Source organism: Delphinapterus leucas, chromosome 2 (genome assembly GCF_059928025.1).
Source record: "Delphinapterus leucas isolate spDelLeu-1000000601 "Yukka" chromosome 2, BTC_Dleu_Yukka2, whole genome shotgun sequence".
Lineage (NCBI taxonomy): Eukaryota > Metazoa > Chordata > Mammalia > Artiodactyla > Monodontidae > Delphinapterus > Delphinapterus leucas.
The window spans coordinates 144252361-144271646 of record NC_143130.1 but is presented as its reverse complement, the minus strand read 5'-3'; the positions used below and the strand labels follow the sequence as shown (position 1 = coordinate 144271646).

The 19286-nt window shown below is 37.0% G+C and overlaps 1 protein-coding gene across 21 annotated transcripts in view; it reads right to left on the bottom strand.

Annotated features, from left to right (window-relative positions):
* The window catches only part of SYNE2 (spectrin repeat containing nuclear envelope protein 2), a 348050-nt gene that overhangs the window by 164358 nt on the left and 164406 nt on the right, over positions 1-19286 (bottom strand). For 20 of the 21 annotated variants that reach the window (XR_016392190.1, XM_089907796.1, XM_089907794.1 and 17 more), the window contains 5 exons: positions 16393-16734; positions 6944-7099; positions 5851-6116; positions 2312-4409; positions 119-441 (listed from right to left, as the gene is read on the bottom strand). Coding sequence is in view for 20 of the 21 variants with exons in the window: in XM_089907796.1 (XP_089763922.1) it covers positions 119-441; positions 2312-4409; positions 5851-6116; positions 6944-7099; positions 16393-16734 (3185 nt within the window). In the remaining variant the exon portion in view is untranslated. Of the gene's footprint in view, positions 1-118; positions 442-2311; positions 4410-5850; positions 6117-6810; positions 6852-6943; positions 7100-16392; positions 16735-19286 lie in introns of those variants that run through there. The other variant, XM_089907814.1, reaches the window with a different exon arrangement.

Sequence of the window (19286 nt, the reverse complement as noted above, 5' to 3'; positions counted from 1 at the left end):
CTTAGAGATTTTTTCTTACTTTTCCATATTTTCCAAATTATTTCTAATGTGTACATGTTAATTATAAACAAATCTATATTTTGTTCTTAAAGCATTACCTTTAGAAAGAAGTACCTACCTTTCTACTTCAGCTTCCTTTACTTTGGCTGCCTCCCTCATGGCTGAGTCCTTAGAAACTAATTCCTGTAAAGTACACTCAAGTTGTCGTTTAGCTTCTGGGCTGCATATAGTCCCCAAATTCTCGGTGAGGTCCTGGATGTCTGCTATTGTGGACTTCAGTTCCTCTTGTTTGCGGCGAGGCATCTCTATTGATTCTTCTGGATTATCAAGGTCTACTCTATGGGATGCAATGATGGCTTCAAGGGCAGTGATGATCCCCATGGCCCTGGAGACTGCTTCATTATAGCGTGCCATATTTCCATAAGCATCATTCAAGACATTCTGGTGAATGGAAGATTAAATGCCGTGATGAAAACTGTCAAACTTTTGTCATTCTTGAATTTTTGTGATACATTCATAATATGTCTCTGTGTCATAAAGAATGAGCATCTCACACTTATAGTTTAATAATATTACACTAATAGTTAAAAATGAATAAGTTTAAACTAAAAAAAAACAAACAAAAATGAATAAGTTTTTCTTTGCATAAAGAAAATGGTTTCCAGATTTGCTAAATCTAATCTAAATTTAAAGATACATCTCATGAATCATGTCTAATGATATATGTTCCTGCTCTAGAACTCTTGTATTAGACTATGAATTACATAAAACAATTGAATATATTTAATGTATATAACCTTAAGCAATATCTGTGGGGAAAAAAACTGAAAAGACCCCCCACCAAACCTCTTGTATTTTTAAATTAATGGCTCTGCCACTAACTTTAGTTTTGAGCACATCATTTAATGTCTCCAGACCTCAAGTCTTCTCACTGAAATAACAAATAGTTGAAATAAATAACTTTAGAGGTCCCTTCCAGTCCAGCTCTAAATATATCATTTTGGGGATTTATGTACATTGTTTCTGGAAACTGTATTAAAATCAAGCAGAGAATTTGTTAAGTACCAATTTAAAGAATGTATTAGGGTTCATATGACTTTATATTTCTATAGCATTTATACCTTAGCAAAGTAGCTCAAATACATTATCTAACAACTCTTTGAATTAAAGAAGGGAGTTGGGCTTCCTTGGTGGCGCAGTGGTTGAGAGTCCGCCTGCCGATGCAGGGAACATGGGTTCGTGCCCTGGTCCGGGAAGATCCCACATGCCGCGGAGCGGCTGGGCCCGTGAGCCATGGTTGCTGAGCCTGCGCATCCGGAGCCTGGGCTCCGCAACAGGAGAGGCCACAACAGTGAGAGGCCCGCGTACCACAAAAAAGAAAAAAGAAGGGAGTTAACGTCCCCATTCTAGAAATTCAGTGTGACAATTCTGAAAACACAGTGAAGGGCATTATATTAAGAACAGTGTGTTTAAATGATGCCTAAGATATCTACCCTATTATTGCAGGAAAGGAGGGAGTTTGTTGTCATCGCTCTGCAACAGAGATCAGCAAACTTTTCCTGTAAAGGGTCAGACCGAATATTTTAGGTTTTGCAGGCCATACGGACTGTCACAACTACTCAGCCCTGCTGTTGTAGCAGGAAAGCAGCCATACACAAGCCAGTAAGGAATGGGCATAGCTGTGCTCCAATATAACTTTATTTACAAAATCAGGTGCCTGGGCAAATTCGGCCCATGGGCCTTAATTTGATGCTCTAAAATCACACAGATCTCAACATGAATCCTGGTTCTGTTACTATTTCAAGACCTTGAGAAAACTGTTGATGTTTCTGAACTTCAATTTCCTTATTTTAAAACGGGGCTAGTAATAGCACCCATTTCACAGAGTTGCTATGAGGATTCAAGATAAAGTGTTCAGCACACTTCCTAGACACTGTAAGTTCTAAATAAATGTGGAGTTATTATCTTGTGTTCTTTATACCATATTTCTTCCACTACTCTCTATTATTTCTGAAAAGCAAAGAAATAAAAATCACAAACTTTTTGGTTCTGAGCTCAACAGAAGCTACGAGGGATATAGAAATAAAGGTGCCAAACTCATCTTTTTCCAAACTGTAAGGAACTGTATTTAGATGCAGAATGAGTTGGGATTATAAACTGGACCTTTGAAGTTCTTTAAAATGGCTATTCTCCTGTGCAGAATATTTCTATAGAACGTGTAACTTCTTGAGAAATGTGGATATTAACTAGAGTAAAACATAAAATCATGAAATTACAACAAATACATTAACCACCTAATTAAAAAACTTACTGTGCGCGAATCAATGCTTGCGTTAAGCTGCATGTAAAGATCTTCAATGTCATGTAATTTTGTCTCCACATCACTAGCTTCAGAAGAGTTTTCTTCTCTTTGCTTCTCAAGAACAGTCACAGCTTTAATGCTATCCAGTTCTGCCTGAACTTGTTCTTGAAACATTTCACAATTAACTTTTTCATTTTGAATATGTTCAATTTGCAAATTTATAAGTAAAGGCTGTCGTAACTGAGATTTTATGTGATTTAAAACATGTAAGGAATTTTCTAGTTTGTCCTGAAAATTCTTTTCATCCATCTCTTTCGGTTGGGATTCCAGGACTATATTTTGGAGAACCTTGTGTAACTTATCACTTTCTTCTGCATACAGCTTTATTTGTAGCATTTCTTTCTCTTTGAATGAGTCATCAAAGTCCTTATTTTCACTTAATTTCTTGATTATTTCATGATACAAGCACATGACTTTCCTGATTCTCTGATTCAAAATTTGAGCATTGAGCAGACTGCTTTCCGGTGGGGTGTTAGGCGTTGTTAGTAGTGCTTCAGTCCTTTTCTTAACTTGCAGATCCATAGCCCTCAATTTACCTAGTGATGCCTGATATTTGCCATATTCTGCCACAAATGTATCTAACTGCTTAATTTTTTCTTCAAGTTCCTTTTCTTTTTCAAGTATTTGGGTTTGTAATTGGTCAAGTTGGGACCAATCCCAATTTATTCCTATACAGTCAAACACTTCTTTGAGTTTCAATACTTGTAGGATACTAGATCGAATACCAGTGATTTGGTCTCTAAGACGATACAACTCCTCTTTAACATCTGGATTTATTTCTGGATTTAGTAGCAGTTCATTGTGCTGTATATGGTCAACCTCCTTCTGAAGCTCAGATGTTTTTCCATAAAATTCTCTATAAAAATTTATCTTGTGTTCTACTTCATTACATTTATTTTGAATGAATCTTTGTGTTCTGTTGGCTCTAGTCTTAAGATTTTTCAATTGATCATCTAGAAATAATCTTTCAAATACACTTAGATCTTTACAGATGTTTGTTTGTTCCTGAAGATGTGTTGCGATTACACTCTCAATTTCCTGCAATTCCTTCTGAGAAATGGTCAAAGTGACATACTGATGTTCTAGTTCAGCTTCTGTGGAGGTTGTTTGCATCTTGGGGATCATCAGTGTTTCATTTCCTTGAAGTGAAAGTTGAACCTTCCCTATTACCCCAACAAATTTGCTTCTTTCTTCCAAGTTAAATTCTAATTGCTGTGATCTTTGAGTTGATTTTAAAACTAGCATTTGGTATTGATTCTGTAAGTCCTGTAGGAGGTTATTTAAATCACTGCTCTCATATGCTGTAAGGTTAGGAATATTATCTTTAACCTCTTCAACCAATGACTCCACAACCTGCTGCTTATCTAGAATGCCATCGTGCACCACCTTGCATTTTCTGATCTGTGAAAGAATATTGTCTGGGAGAAGGGAAATGGTAGGGACGAGTTCACCTAACAGATTTTTGACCCATAAGATAGCCTCTTTCATCTTGTACCTGGTCTCACACTTCTTGATCTGATTTTCCACCTCTATGTTTAATGGTTCCAATGCTTCCAATTGCTTCTGCAAATTATTTATTGCATCTCCTAAAATCTTCTTTTCTTTTTCTCCCCAAATCCTCTTCATCTGAAGTTCAGCTCGCCCTCTGAACACAGAAAATCTATGCTTGATAGTCTGGAGTTCAGTGGCCAAGGCAACCATGCTTTGATTCCCTTCTTCTTCTGGAGAGTCCAGCCTTAACTGCAGACACTGCTGCTGCTGCTGCAGAGAAATTTCAAGGTCTTGGATCTTACTCATGAGAAACGTAAACTCATCATGTCCCACCACTTGCTGAGAATACTTCTTCTGGACCAGTTGTTCCATTTGCTCCCAACCATGTTCAAGTTGCTTCATCTGGCTTTCCAACAGCTTCTTATCCATGTCAGTCAGACAGTTTGATAAATTTTCCCATTCGATTTTCAACTTGCTTAAAGAATCTTTCTCTTTTTCTATTGATGCCAGTAATTTTTTAATTTTGTCTGTATGGGTTGCACTGTCCAGTGGTCCCCTAGCAAAAGAAGAAAAATGGAGCTGATTAATATTTATTATACATCAACATGAGGTTAGCTGTCATTAAAAGAAATTAATTCTGCTTTGAATTCACAGAAGAGAAGATTAGGCTGTCTGTAAGAACACTCTGTCCTTAAAATAAAAATCAGAATCTTGTTTACTGTAGCTCTCAATTAATGTGTGACAATGTAGAAAGCTTGTCTATAAAATGAGTATCATAAAAATGCAGAAGCGGGCTTCCCTGGTGGCGCAGTGGTTGGGAGCCCGCCTGCCGATGCACGGGACACGGGTTCGTGCCCCGGTCCGGGAAGATCCCACGGGGCAGCTGGGCCTGTGAGCCGTGGCCGCTGGGCCTGCGCGTCCGGAGCCTGTGCTCCGCAACGGGAGAGGCCACAGCAGTGAGAGGCCCGCGTACCGCAAAAAAAAAAAAAAAAATGCAGAAGCACAGGAAGGGAGTGAAAAGAGAAGGGAAGAATGTATGTAAAAGTACTCTGTCACCTGTAAAGTACTTGTACAAAGTTAGGCTAGGACTAAGCTAACTTACAACATCCAACCCCTTTGTTATCATCTTACCAACAATAATGATAAAGATATTGACTAAGAAGGTACAATCATCAGGCTAATCTTTTAAATATAAAATTGTTTCCTCAAAGGATGTCACTGAAAGCGAACCCCATTTAGGCAAAAGTATAAAATAAAAGTTTTTAATAATGAGAAAATGTTTACAAGTTATGACTATATCTACAATCTTCAGCCATCATTTTCAAAGCCAAAAGGAGTACATACATGTAAAAAGAAACCATTACAATACATATATATTCCTTATGTTCCAAACTATTTAAACCAAGTATGTTAATATTAAACAATTGTATTGGGCTTCCCTGGTGGCGCAGTGGTTGAGAGTCCGCCTGCCGATGCAGGGGACACGGGTTCGTGCCCCGGTCCGGGAAGATCCCACATGCCGCGGAGCAGCTGCGCCCGTGAGCCATGGCCACTGAGCCTGCGTGTCCGGAGCCTGTGCTCCACAACTGGAGAGGCCACAGCAGTGAGAGGCCCGCGTACCGCAAAAAAAAAAAAAAAAATTGTATTGATAATGTTTCTGCCCCCCTCCCATAGTTTAGAATCATCTCTTGGCAAAAAAAATGCTAAATTCCATAGAACTTAAACTTATTTTGCAGATATTTATAGAGTGAGTTAATAGTTTAATACATTAATTTGTAAAATTAATATAGTTTAATTGTAAAATTAATATGAATATTTTTTGCATGAAACCAACAGAATTTTCTTCAATGGTTTCCATATGAAATTAATTTCCACACTGTAGTATTAAAATCATAATATTCTTTAATAGTATAAACTCTTAACACCCTGGGCCTGTCCAAGGCAGTGGAGCCTACGGTTGAACACAAAGAATGCACATCCTAAATTCTTATACTTACACTTTTAGACTTTCCTTTTCTGTCAACAAGGCTTTCATCGAGGATTCAACTGCCACGAGGTGTTCCTGAAAATCTTTAAGGAGACAGTATTGGCTTTCTTTCTTTTTCTTCAAAGTAGTAAGTGCCTGAAGCAGATTGTCCAAGTGCTGCACTGAATACCTTTCACTGTGGGGAAACAAGGCACTTGTTTCTGCTTTCTTAAGATATTCAATTTGTTCTAGTGGTTCAATGGCTGCTTTCTTTGCTTCCAACTGGGTACATAATTCCTAAAAACAAGTCAAGGAAATCAATAAATATACACTCACTCATTCACTCATTAATTAACTCATTTATTTTTTTCCCTTTGCTCTTTCCTTTCAGTAACACATTCTATCCCAAGAAGATGTTTTAAATATTTCATTTGCACACAGAGAAACTAAGGTCCTGACATTTAAAAGGTTTTTTTTTTACTAGAGTCATGTTAAAATGTAGACTAACACTCACCATTGGTCTAATGTTTAATAGCAAATTGGTCACCCTATTGTGTTAAAAGATTCTACAATGTCTAAAGAAGATTTATCTTTTTATTAGTTACATGCATCCCCTCTCTTTCCTGTTTTAGATACATGTTTACTGTTATGTAAACTTAGCTAAAATTGTAAGGGTCATTTTAAAAAACATGGTAATGTATTGGACTTTTAGATGCCTTTCCATAGCTATGTAAACACAGCTGTAAAAACAAAGAAGGAGTATCCCATAATGCTGATAATCAGAAAAAATAAAAGGAATTTGTCAGAATCAGAAAAATACATAGGACTAAGAAAAGGAATGATGGCAAGTCAGAATCTCCAAATTTTCTTACTGAATAAGTAAGATTTTAGGAACTTTGTGAAAGAGGAGACCAATGTTCATTAAACTTTTACACTTCTTAAATGGAAAGAGTTATACAACTTACTGATTAGTACATAATTATATAGTTACCAAACTGATCATCAGGCAAAGGTTAAATAAGACTTTTCATTCTGTGGAAGCAATTTTTTGGTAATTAAAATATATTGTATTGTACTGGATAAATGATGCAATCATGTTGTCAGTATTTTTCTTGTTTCCATACCTCTATCTCTTTTAATTGTTCATTTCTTAACATAACATCTAATTCTAAAGGTTGATTTTGCAGCTCATTGACTTTCTGCTCATCTTCAGTGGTTTTCATGCTTTCTTGAACATCAGGAGAAAGTTGTTTTGACAAGACCATTTCCACAGCTGAATTCTGAAAACATAAAAAGATTAATTGCTGAATAGTCTACCTTTCAAATAAATAATTTTTTATTTTTCTTGATGAAATAATTCCAGTTTCTTCTATTTACTCAGATTAAAGACTTTTCACAAGTATATCTGGCCACTACCAAAGAGGATTTCTCCATGCAATATTTAATGCTAATATTGGTATCCCAAGAAAAATGAAACTTTTTTGACAAGACAGTATAGCATCTGGCATTGCTCAGTTATATACTGAGGAATATCTACAGTCTTAAAGAAAGAAAACGGATATGGAAAAAGCAAAAGTTCCAAAGTTTATACTTAGTATTCACCATAATGCAGAGGGCTGGGCAAATGGTAGGCACTCAATGGTACCCACTGGTAGTTTAAAATAGTAAGTGGAAAGATGAAGGAAACACCAAAGTACCAAAATTTCTTCATATTAAAAATGTTATGCCTAGAGACTTCCTGGCAGTGGTTAGGATTTTGCCTTCCAATGCAGGAGGTACGGGTTCGATCCCTGGTCGGGGAACTAAGATCCCACATGCCTCGCTAAAAAAAACAAAACATAAAAAAAAAAAAAAAAAAAAACAGAAGCAATATTGTAACAAATTCAATAAAGACTTAAAAAAAAAATGGTCCACATCAAAAAAATCTTTACAAAAAAAAAAAAAGGGAATTTCCTTCTTAAAAAAAAATGTTATGCCTTAAATTACGCAAAGGCAAGAATTCCAATTCTGGGTATGGCAGAACAGGTTATATGTGGGGTAATCTGATCTTTTCTGAAAGCTCTAAGAAATTGAGGTTCTCAATAGGATATATAGAGATGCCATTTCAACTCATTTATTCATTCTTTCAGCAAATATTTGTTGAGCACTTACCTACAACAGGCACTTTATCAGTAATTTTAAAAGATTTCCCATGATTTTGCTAAGGTATTAGTTTTTATTTTCAGGTTACTTTGTAAGTGAAATACCATTTAATTTTGCCATATACTTTCATGTCAGTAAAAATCTTTGAGGTATCAAGTCTGTGAATAAAATGTGTCCACGTATCCAAACAAGGTAGAAATTGCTGTTTTAGTAGTAGATAGCAGATACATTACTAGATAGTAATATAAGATGTTAACAATAGGGGAAACTGGGTAAGGGATATATGAGAACTATCTATACTATCTTTGCAAGCTTTCTGTCAATGTGAAACTATTCTAAAATTAGAGTTTATTTAAATAAAACAGATACTGTCTGGAGCTCCATCAATACTAACTGGTAAGAAAATTCAGCTGACCAGTGTTACTGGTTTTGAAGTATTTACTTGGCACTTAGCACAAATCACTTCTTCTACAAGGCTGCAAATAATTGAAATGATTTTTCAAATTTCCTCCATTTCCAATTTGTTCATGCAAACTATGGTTAAAACTCCATGGAAGGCAGCATCTTGGGTGGGGGCGGGGGGTGGGAGACCCAGGAAGGCTGTGAGAGGAAAGGACAGAGGTGCTACACCACAGATTTCATTGGCCCATGGGTACTCTATGCCATGAACTGCAATTCTATGAGGTGGACGCCTGCCTCCTTTTAATCTGATGGCTACTGTTGCTTACAGCACCCAACAAATCCACCTGTAGGGCAAGCGCTCCTGCGCTAAAGGCATAGATACTAAACCCAGGAAAACTTTACTTCTTATCAATAATTTATTAGGAATTCAGAGCCCTGGTCTCTCTTACCTGATGGACTGGTCACTTAAGGACTAGCCACATTCATAACCTGCCATTTGTAATCTGCCTTCCATGGTCAGGGAGAGCATCCTAAAAAACTTGAAATCACCCCATAACACCATTTGTTTACCAAATCCAAAAGCCATGTTTCCACTTTGGTAGAAAATCCAACAGAATCCCTCAAATGAACATTTTAAATTTAAAAGGCAACATTCCTTTGCTCATGCCCGAGAGGTCAGAACACAGGCTTGTGCCCTGATTGGCTCCTGGAAAGATTCTTTCATATTTCATAACCAGTGATCATTTGCTCATCACCCTTAGCTGTATGTTATTTTTATTTTGCAGGCTCATTTGAAACATCTTATTTTAAATTATAAGAGAATTCAAATATATTTAAAACAACAGAATAGAACAGATAATCATTACCCATGACACAGATATAACTGATATAATTTTCTATATTAAAAATATAATTTAAAAAATATATATATAATTTAAAGCCCAGTCCTCAACCCTTTCTCATCTCTTCCTCCCTAGAACTAACCACTATTCTAAAATCCACACATACTTGTCTTTATACTTTGACTACACGTGTTAATATACATACAGTATTGTTTTATATATTTTAAATTCTTATAAAATTGGAATCATACATGTATCATTTTACAACTTAGTTTCTTCACTCAGCGGTATGTTTTGAGGTTTATCATGGTGTCAGATATAAATCCCATTCAGTCATTTTACGTTTGTATACTGTTCTGCTATCTGAATGAACACGACTTACTTGTCTGTCAGGCTACTATGGACATTATCATTGCTTCCAACTTTTCCTATTATAGATTTTACTGTGATAAACACCCTTGTTTTAGGCCTTCTTGCACTTATGTGTGAGTTTCTTTGGGACGTTTTCCTAGAACTGAAATTATTCCTTTTGATTCTCGATAGACAGTTATTGATTTGTTCCTACCAGCATGGTAAAAGAATTTGTATTTTCCCTATTCATCTCTGGTATTTGGTACTAACAGACAATAATTTCTGCCAATACATTGGGTGTGAAGTTGACATCATTATTGTTTTATGCTCCCTGGTCATATGAGTCTTACCTCCTGTGGATTACTTCTGCATAATCATTGACTATTTTTTATTGGGTTGGTTATAATTTCTGGTGTTCTTTTATACACTGGATACTAGTCTTCTAACCATTTTATGTACTGCAATTATTATCTCTCAGTAGATTGTCTTTAAACTTTATATATGGTATCTTTTGTTGAATATGACTTTAATGTTTTAATGCAGTCAAATTTATCAATCTTTTCCTGTTTGGGCTTCTGCTTTTAGGGCCTTTTTTTGTGTGTGTGGGTACGCGGGCCTCTCACTGTTGTGGCCTCTCCCGTTGCAGAGCACAAGCTCCGGACGCGCAGGCTCAGCGGCCATGGCTCACGGGCCTAGCCGCTCTGCGGCATGTGGGATCTTCCCGGACTGGGGCACGAACCCGTGTCCCCTGCATCGGCAGGCGGACTCTCAACCACTGCACCACCAGGGAAGCCCTGAGATCTCAAAAATATAATGTATACATAATAATTTATTTTTATTTAGCCTGTTCAAGGTTCTCTGTACTTCTTGAAATTGAGAATTCATATTATTCTTCAATTCTGAAAAATTCCCAGCCTTTCTTTTCCTCCATTCTCTCTATTCTCTCCTTCTACAACTCCTACCAGAATTGTGTTTGACCATCTCATTATAGCCACTGGGTCCTTAAAATCTCTTTCCTCTTTTCCACCTCTTTATAGCTCTGTGTTGGATTGTGGGTAATTTTCTAACATATTTTAGCGAACTAATTCTCTCTTCAAGCTGTATCAAGTGTGCTACTTGACCAGAGCAATCTTAATCTCAATGACTTAAAAAACATTATTGAAGTTCCTTATGGTTCTTTTTCAAATCTAACCTTTTTTCTCAAAGTATTTTATTCTCTCATTATGATTTCAAATCCATCTATCACTAACCATTTAAAACGTATTATTGTATAATATGTTTCAAACTGCTGCACTGTCTCACTATCCCAGTATATTAATTCCTCTCAATTTTAGTGATGAGGACTCTTCTGGTGGAATGTTCCTTTGTGTTATTGATTGATTGACTGATTCATACTAACTCAGGGTTATCAGACTTTTTTTTTTAAAAACTACATTGCGGGAATCCCTATGACCTGATCAGTAGAACTGACTACACCCCCTTATGCAGATTTGTGTTTGCTTCTTCCAGGTACCGCAAGGAGATAAATAGACAGAGGTTGATTTACATGTTAATTTCTTAACTTGAATTGCTCCACAATGCATGTAGTATAGATTTGGACTCTAAACCTGTTTGAGATATAGGGTGGTTCTGATTTCTCATGGGAGACCTTCTTTTCCCACCCGCAGTCAGAATAAGTAGGTCCTAGGCCTTTCTCTGGGTTAGAGATTTTCTTGTTGGCCTTTCTCCCTTTCTCTTCAAGGTCCCTGTCCATTCTGGAGTAACCACTCCAATGCATGGACTCTCATGAGCCCTTATGAACTCTAAGCCCCGGGACATCTGATTCTTTCCCTTCTCCACTTCTCCTGGAATTTCTCTTAAAAAAAAACAACAAAAAACTACGATCAGTATAAATTTAAGACAAAGTATAACTTAATAAGCATACATATTGAACCTCTGAGCATAAATGGAATTTTCAAAGTTAATAATAAATTTAAAGTAGAAAATGACGATTCTATCAAAAGCCTGGTTCTGTTATATTGCTAACTATATTTACTTTTTTAAAAACTGTTGCTTTTTTTCAACCACGTATCTTTTCTTTGAGTTTGGCCTGTTTGGAAAAGAACAGGAGGTGAGAAAGAATGTCATCAATTCTCCTAAAGGGTAGGACTGTGTTACTGCCATTTTTATGTCCCTTAATTCACAAAGTAAACATTTTACTTTAACATTCAAAACACTGAGCTTTAAGTAACTAAGCATTGTCTCTGGCTTGCGCAAACCTAGCAGCACAGTCAAGAGGTAAAGACCATGACAGCTTCACTATCCTTTTTCCCATTCAGGGGCAATGGCCCCGTGGCTATAATAATTCTGTGACAGTGAGAAGCTACATCTATCACTTATAACCTGCCAACATTGAGACAGTGTCATACATACTCTAGAGGATATATTTCTTTCTTCTCTAAAGCATTCCAACATGAAGTAGTAAAACAACAATTCTAAGCGTAAGCAAACATCCATCACTTTTAGAGACAAAACCGAATGGCAGATCAGGTTAATCTCAGAGGCTGCCTCTTTCTCTTAGCATATTGTCTAAAATGTTAACATGACCCGTAATGCACTTGGGACTCAGCCAGCCCTGCCTACCTCCCAGGCCTCACCTCTGTCCTTCTCCCCTCCTCCTCCCCCTATGCAGTGGCCTTATTCCAGTTTCTGACTCCTCATGTTTTCTCCCCCCACAAGAGGAAATTCTACTTTCTCTGCCAAGAGTGCTCCTGACACCCAGCTCTGAGCTCTGTTATCTCCAATCCACGCTGCTGGTCTCAGGTCAAGTGCTGTTTCTTTAGAGAAGCTCTCTGAACTTCAGAGAACTACAGTTCAAGCCAGCCTCCTTTATTATAGATAATCATGGAAACGTGTTCCTTCCTTTAGTTGCTGTAATTAGCCTCTCATCAGTTAATTAGTTGATTAATGTATGTCTCCTCCTCTAGACCAGAAGCTCTATGAGAATAGAGACCACGTCTATTTTCACTCACCGATGAACCCTAACTGCCCGTTCAAGAAATTTTTACCGAACGGATGTATAGATGAATTCACATTAGAAAAAATAAATAAATAAGAGAATTTCATTTAGTCTTCGATTGCCAAGATTAACAATTTGTGGTTTATAAAGTAGAGTTGGAAAGAAATTGAGGACCCATCAATCTAGCAGCTGTGGACCAGAGATCTGTTAGGAATGACAGGAACAGGGCTTGGTTGGGTTTAACGAGAGTAGAGAAGGTTTGAAACACGCATGAGAACTGGAGTCAAACAGCATACTGGCATATTAAACCTCAATGAACAACCCACGTAACACATTCAATAAAACTGTGAGGTAGACCACCAAGCATCAGGTTGCGTAGAGGCGCCTGGCTCTAGTCCCAGCTCTGCTAGAATGAGAACTTGGCTGATTAACATCTTCTGACATTAATTCCCTAATGTGAAACACAGGGTTAGGAGAGACATTTTCTAAGGTTTCTCAGCCTAAGATTTCAGGACTTTGGAGCGCGTTCTCAAATGCATGCTGCTTGCAGATGTTAATACTATGTATACCATGTAAGTCCCTTGTCCTGTAAAGAAATAAATCTTGGATTGAGAAAAATACCTCTAGAGTAAGAAACAAGATTGGCATCCTGGCCAGAAGAGCAAAGTAATACACTTGGAAGGCAGAGTTGACACATGGCCCAACTACATGTTCCATTACAAAATTTTTTTTACTGACTTACTAGGATAACCAACACCAGAAATAAACATCATTTACTCCAGGCCTGAAAACTCTTTCCTCCTTTTCATTCTAGTACTGACTCCCCTGAGTTTCTGGTCGGTCACTCACAGCTGGACGCCTTGCATGTTTTGTATCTGTGATCATCCACCTTCCAGGATTTCTCTATGGGTGCCTTCTTAAATATTGAAATTATAAATGCTCAGAAAATGTTGAAAAGAACAAAAAATGATTCAGACATACTAAATTATACCTAATGACAAGGAAATTAAAGAGGTAATTATAGACAAACTTTCTTTTTTTTTAAGAGCAATTATGTCATGTAGGTTGACACTTGGGAAGGAGTGGGCAAAAAAAGATCATTCAATACAGGTTAAGCTGTAATGCTGCTTTATGAATTTTTAGAAAAATAATAAATGAAGAATGTATCGGTTTCCCTGTGTTTCCTTTTTGTCATTTCCTTTTATGGACACCTGGAATCTTAAGAGATTAGTCAGTCCTCATTTTTTATCATATCCTAATTTGTTACTTCACTTAACCTATATAGGAAGGGGGGAATGGAAGGCAGTTTTGCCTTTTCATATTTAAAAAATTTTAGAAATTCACCTCTGTAAAATTATCCAGTATGATCTGGGATCATAAGCACCCACACCCTTCAGACTGCATTTTGTAACTTCTTTTGTCTCTAAGTCTGCGTTAATATTCTTGATATTAAATAAAAATTCAGCCAAAGGTCCGGATCTAAAATATCTCCTAAATTTCATCTAAAATGAAAGTCTTGGCAATGGATTCAAGCATATACACGCTAAAATGGCAATTCTGAAAAGTGTAATCACACTTTCAGCAACTCTAAGACCAAATGCAACTTATTAAAGAAATAATAAAATTAAATAAAACTTCCTAAAATTTTTTCTGGAGACGATTTTACATCATCTGATAAAAGCCCTTCTAGGCTCCAAAAAGGCACATGAAATGAGCATTAATTAGATATTTAATGAGTATTAGATTTTAAACTGTGACAATTGTATTCTCACTTCTAGCTGAATGACCAGCACAAAAGAGGTCTCAATAAATGTTTTTAATGAATGAAATGGTTATTTTCACTGTCACAATAGTTTTTGATTAATCAGATTTATAATTCTGTAAATTGTGCTTTTACGTGCTCTATGTATTCATTATATAGAGACTCCTGCTTAAGTAATTTACACCTGCGTCTTATATTTGTCACTTTGTATTATATTTGTCTATGCTGATTTTGATCTCTTATACCAGTTGTAGTTCAACTTTCAAACTGCTCTTGTATAGAGAACAAACTTGTAGTTACCAGTGGGGAGAAGTTAGGGGGAAGGAATAGGGGATTAACAAACTATTAGGTATAAAATAAGCTACAAGGATATAGTGTACAACATGGGGAATATAGCCAATATTTTATAATATCTATAAATGGAGTATAACCTTTAAAAATTGTGAATCGCTATATTGTACATCTGCAATTTATATGATATGGTACAGCAACCATACTTCAATTTAAAAAAACTTAAAAAATAAAAAAATTTAATAAAATGAAAATTAAAAAAAAATTTTTATCTGCTCTTGATCTTGGTCTAACGTCACATAGAATAAAGTAAATACAGTCAGTACTTAGCATAGAGAAAATAAGAAGCACAGATTCAAGAAAAAAGATTCATGTTACAAAAGAGGGGAAAAAAAGGTAAAATGTCGCTAGAAATTAAAACTAGATTCCTCTAGGCCAGACCTGCAAAAATTATTTGAAGACTTAAGTCCCTCCATCTGCTCTAAAAAAAATGATTCTAATGAAGTACCATAAATTATCAATAACTCATCATTCAAGCTTAAGTGCAATCTTAATAAATAAAAAAATCTTATTGTGGTATGATCTTTATAGTTTTCAATATACTCTACTGAATTTGTAGGGTTCACAGCCAAAATTGGTCTGAGAAGCTAATCTTAAAGTTATTAAGCAAATCCCTTTAGCAATGTCATGAATTAGGATAGAAAGCACTCAGGTATTTTTCCTTTTTTACTTATTTACTGCTCTTTAAATATTAAGAAAGTTTCTTTTACACGTACAGCTTCAAGAGTTTCACCACAGGGCCCTAATCCTTTAAGACATATTTCCTTAGCTCTATCTAACACTGTTTGTGGGATTTAGAAGTCTTCTCCTATGGCCAGAGAGATGCTCTGCTGGCATTTAACCTTGTTTTACACATTTCTAGAAAACCTTATCTGGTTCCTCTAATCCTCCATGATTTCTGCTCTAGGAAGACAACAGAAGTGCAGGCTCTCTTCATTCCTGTGTATCATGCATTCCATAAAAAGCCGACGAGGACCCACACCTGAATGGTCTAACCTTTGCTGCTGTCCCACTGGACCCTGGATTGTGAGAGGCTGACTAACAGGTAGGCTCTTTCAAATGTAGCTTACTGGATGGCTCCTTGTGCCTTTTCCATTTCAATCTCTAACCTATGAGAAAGCACTTTAAAAGCTACAGGAAAATGTACCCATTTGGATGTTTAGAATGAAAACAAAACAATATTCTTTCTTCTCCACAGGGACCATCAGGAGGCTGAATGTTGATATTCTCACACCAACATGATCTGACAACATTTAAAAATACATTTGCAGTACAGGGTTAACGTAAGGAGAAAGGCCCCTATCCTTTCAAATGGTCTCTGATTTCATTATGAAATCAACTGAAAAAAAAAAAAAAAAGACCCTAAAAAATAGGGCTGTTGGATTTTTTTCCTAAGAAATGTGGGCACAGCACATTTTCTTTTGCCTTTTCCAATTTGCCTTTGAGCTCCTGATCCAGGAAACTGTATCTGATTACATATCAGAGAGAATAATAAACCTAAATTGATGACTGACATTTCTAACAGATGAACAGTAATATTTCACTGCTGAAATCCTGGACAGTTTTCTAAGGGCTCTTTTGACAAGTGGGCATCATAAATAGCCAGCAGATTGAGGGTTTAATTATGAAATCAGAAGGCTTGATTCACGACCCTCTTTTCAGAGTCCAAATACACCTCTTCATTCGCAGACACGATGTCTTAGAGATGCAATCACAAGCACTTACCTTATTTATTTCCCAGTCTTCCTCCAACTTTTCCACTGCAGCTGAGTCCTCAGCGGACTCCTGTACATCAGAAGTGACCTGCTCCTCTCTGCCTGGCAGAGGAAACTTTTCTCTCTTTTCTGTTGAGCATTTTGATTTGAGAATGCTGTTGAGACAATTGTCCATCTCCTGCTTAGCAGATTCAAGTCTGTTTTCCAAATCTTTTTGTTTACACTTAAGTGATTTTATATCATCTTTAATAATCTTCTGTCCCACTGAAGATGTATTTTGCTTGATGGATTTCGCTAAAGCTAAAATCTTCTCTAATGTGCCATCTTGTAAACGGAGACTATTCTCTAGTTCCTGTGAGTGGAGAAAAGATTGTCACAAAAGTATCACTGTTCAATTGTCACAAGAGTTAATTGACTTTTGTAAATCGTAGCGTGTTCTGCTTCACTAGTGGAAAGTATAAAAAACTTATCAACCCGTATCACAAAGAAGGAACTTTGGGCAAAATTTAAACCAATGTAGCAGCCCAGATCAAATTCTCTAACAGATTTTATAAGATGCTAGAAATGTATAAGAAATAACAAAGAAAATTTTCACAACCAGTTCCTGGAACATAGGAAATGGTCAACACATATTTGTTGAGGACATATTTTGTTCAAGATACTACATAATATACAAGTAATACTAAAATCAAACACAATCAAAACACTAAATAATAAGTGCCTACTTTGTGCAAGGCCCTAAAAAGAATAAAAAGAATCATTTAGAGCGTGCCTGCATGAATCTAGTGCTAATATTTAAAATTCAGAGCAAAGTTTAACTCAATCTATCAAATGCAATATCTTAAATATATTAGAAACAATCAATATTTATTAGATGCATGAATGGATGAGGCTAATTTGAGACCTCTACACGCAAAAGGAATTTGATAAACTATAGCAACTACTGATGTTACTACTGAAAGAGAATAAGCCTTAAAGTTACTAGGTGAACTATATAGTATTTATTAGTCACTGTTCTAATGGACTATACAATAAATATTCATTCATTCATCTAACAAACAGCAAGTGTTATGATAGGTTTTGAAATTACATAGATGAGTAAAACACAGTCCCTTCACAATCCTATAGTCTAGTGAGAAAGACAAAGAAATAAACAGATAATTGTAACAGAATATGGAAAGATGTATGCTAACAAATATGTACAGGTCATCGAAACATTTTAGCTGGAAGAAGGGAGTTCCAGATTGCATTTTGATAGACCCGAGGTGGCCATGGGATAGGTGCACCGGAAAGGGTGATACTGCAGGCAGGGAGCCCATTCAGACGTCTAATGCAGGGATCTTTGAGATGAGGGTCTGCTCTAATGCAGCAGTAATGGGGGTAACAGTGGAGGGACAAATTGTTGAGATAATCCAGAGATGAAAGAGATAGCACTTGATGTCTGTCTAGATTGGGGAGTCTGGGAAAGGATAGCCAGGTTTCTGACCCGGCAGCCTAGAGAGATGGTATAGATACCCACAGAGTCAGAGAAGAAGAAGCAGGCTCATTGGTAGGGAGCTGGGGTATGGAGAAAGGGAAGGAGATGGTGAGTTATTTTCTGGACATGCTAAACCACAAATAACTATGAGACACCCAAGGAGAGATGTCTAGTGGGGTCAGAAGACCCAAGTTGTAGACCCACTCTGTCATTTAACCTGGGTGACCTTGTAAGTTCCTCGCCTCTCTGGAACTCAGCTCATCATGTATAAAATGAGGAGTCTTGGGACTTCCCTGGTGGTGCAGTGGTTAAGATTTCACGCTCCCAATGCAGGGGGCTGGAGTTCGATCCCTGCTCAGGGAACTAGATCCCACATGCATGCCACAACTAAGAGTTTGCATGCCACAACTAAGGAGCTGGTGAGCCGCAACTAAGGAGCCTGTGAGCCGCAACTAAGGAGCCTGTGAGCCGCAACTAAGGAGCCCGTGAGCCACAACTAAGGAGCCCATCTGCCGCAACTAAGACCCCGTGCAACCAAATAAATAAATAAATATTTTTTAAAATATGTGTTTTAAAAAAAAATGAGGAGTCTGAACTTGATGGCTTCTGAGATTCCTTCTAGCTATAGCAGAAGGCTATATTTTAATTTTTCAACAGGAGCCTGAGCTCCTCAGAGTGAGGCTCGTGTCTTGCACTTTTCTCAGTATCCAAGGCACCCAAACAGTGCCTTGGACATGATGAGCCCTCAACATTTGTCAAATTATCACTGTTAAAAGGGAGGTAGCCTTGTCACAATGTCAAGCTGTTCTGGAGGGGAAATCTTGCTTGATTCCCAGGTTCCTAAAAAGGAGAGATAAGAAATTCCCAAGCTCATGCCAGCAGTGCTGCCCTGAGACTCACCCCATGCAATCTCCAGTCAAATAACTGTGAAAGAAGCAGCTAAGAAAATGCTTTACTCTGTTTTCTTCTAGAGGACACCAGTTGGGCCTGTTTATGTTGGCTGTGCAAACAGTGAGCTTCCAAGGAATGTGTTTTGAGAATGTGGGTAAAGAGCTGCAATCCTTACTGTATAAGGAGAGGGGTTGTTGAAGTGAGGCTGAGAATTTTAAAAGCCCTACATCTGCAGAGACCTCTAAGGTAGTCCATGAGTATGAAAATTAATAAGGTGAAAATTATACAACTCCTATCCTACCCATGATGAAGAATGCAAAATTGAATCATTTCTCCCTAGGTCTTATTGCATTCGTTATATCCTTTGAATACCCAATATCTCCTGGAATCACTGTGCTGTCTCTTAAACAAAGATCTCCAGGAGCTATAGACTGCTCATGGGTGGAATTGTCTCTAAGGGTTCAGAGCACAGAGTACTGTTCAACTCAAATTATAAATGGATTTGCTCACTAAAGAAGAACATTTCCACTTTTTAT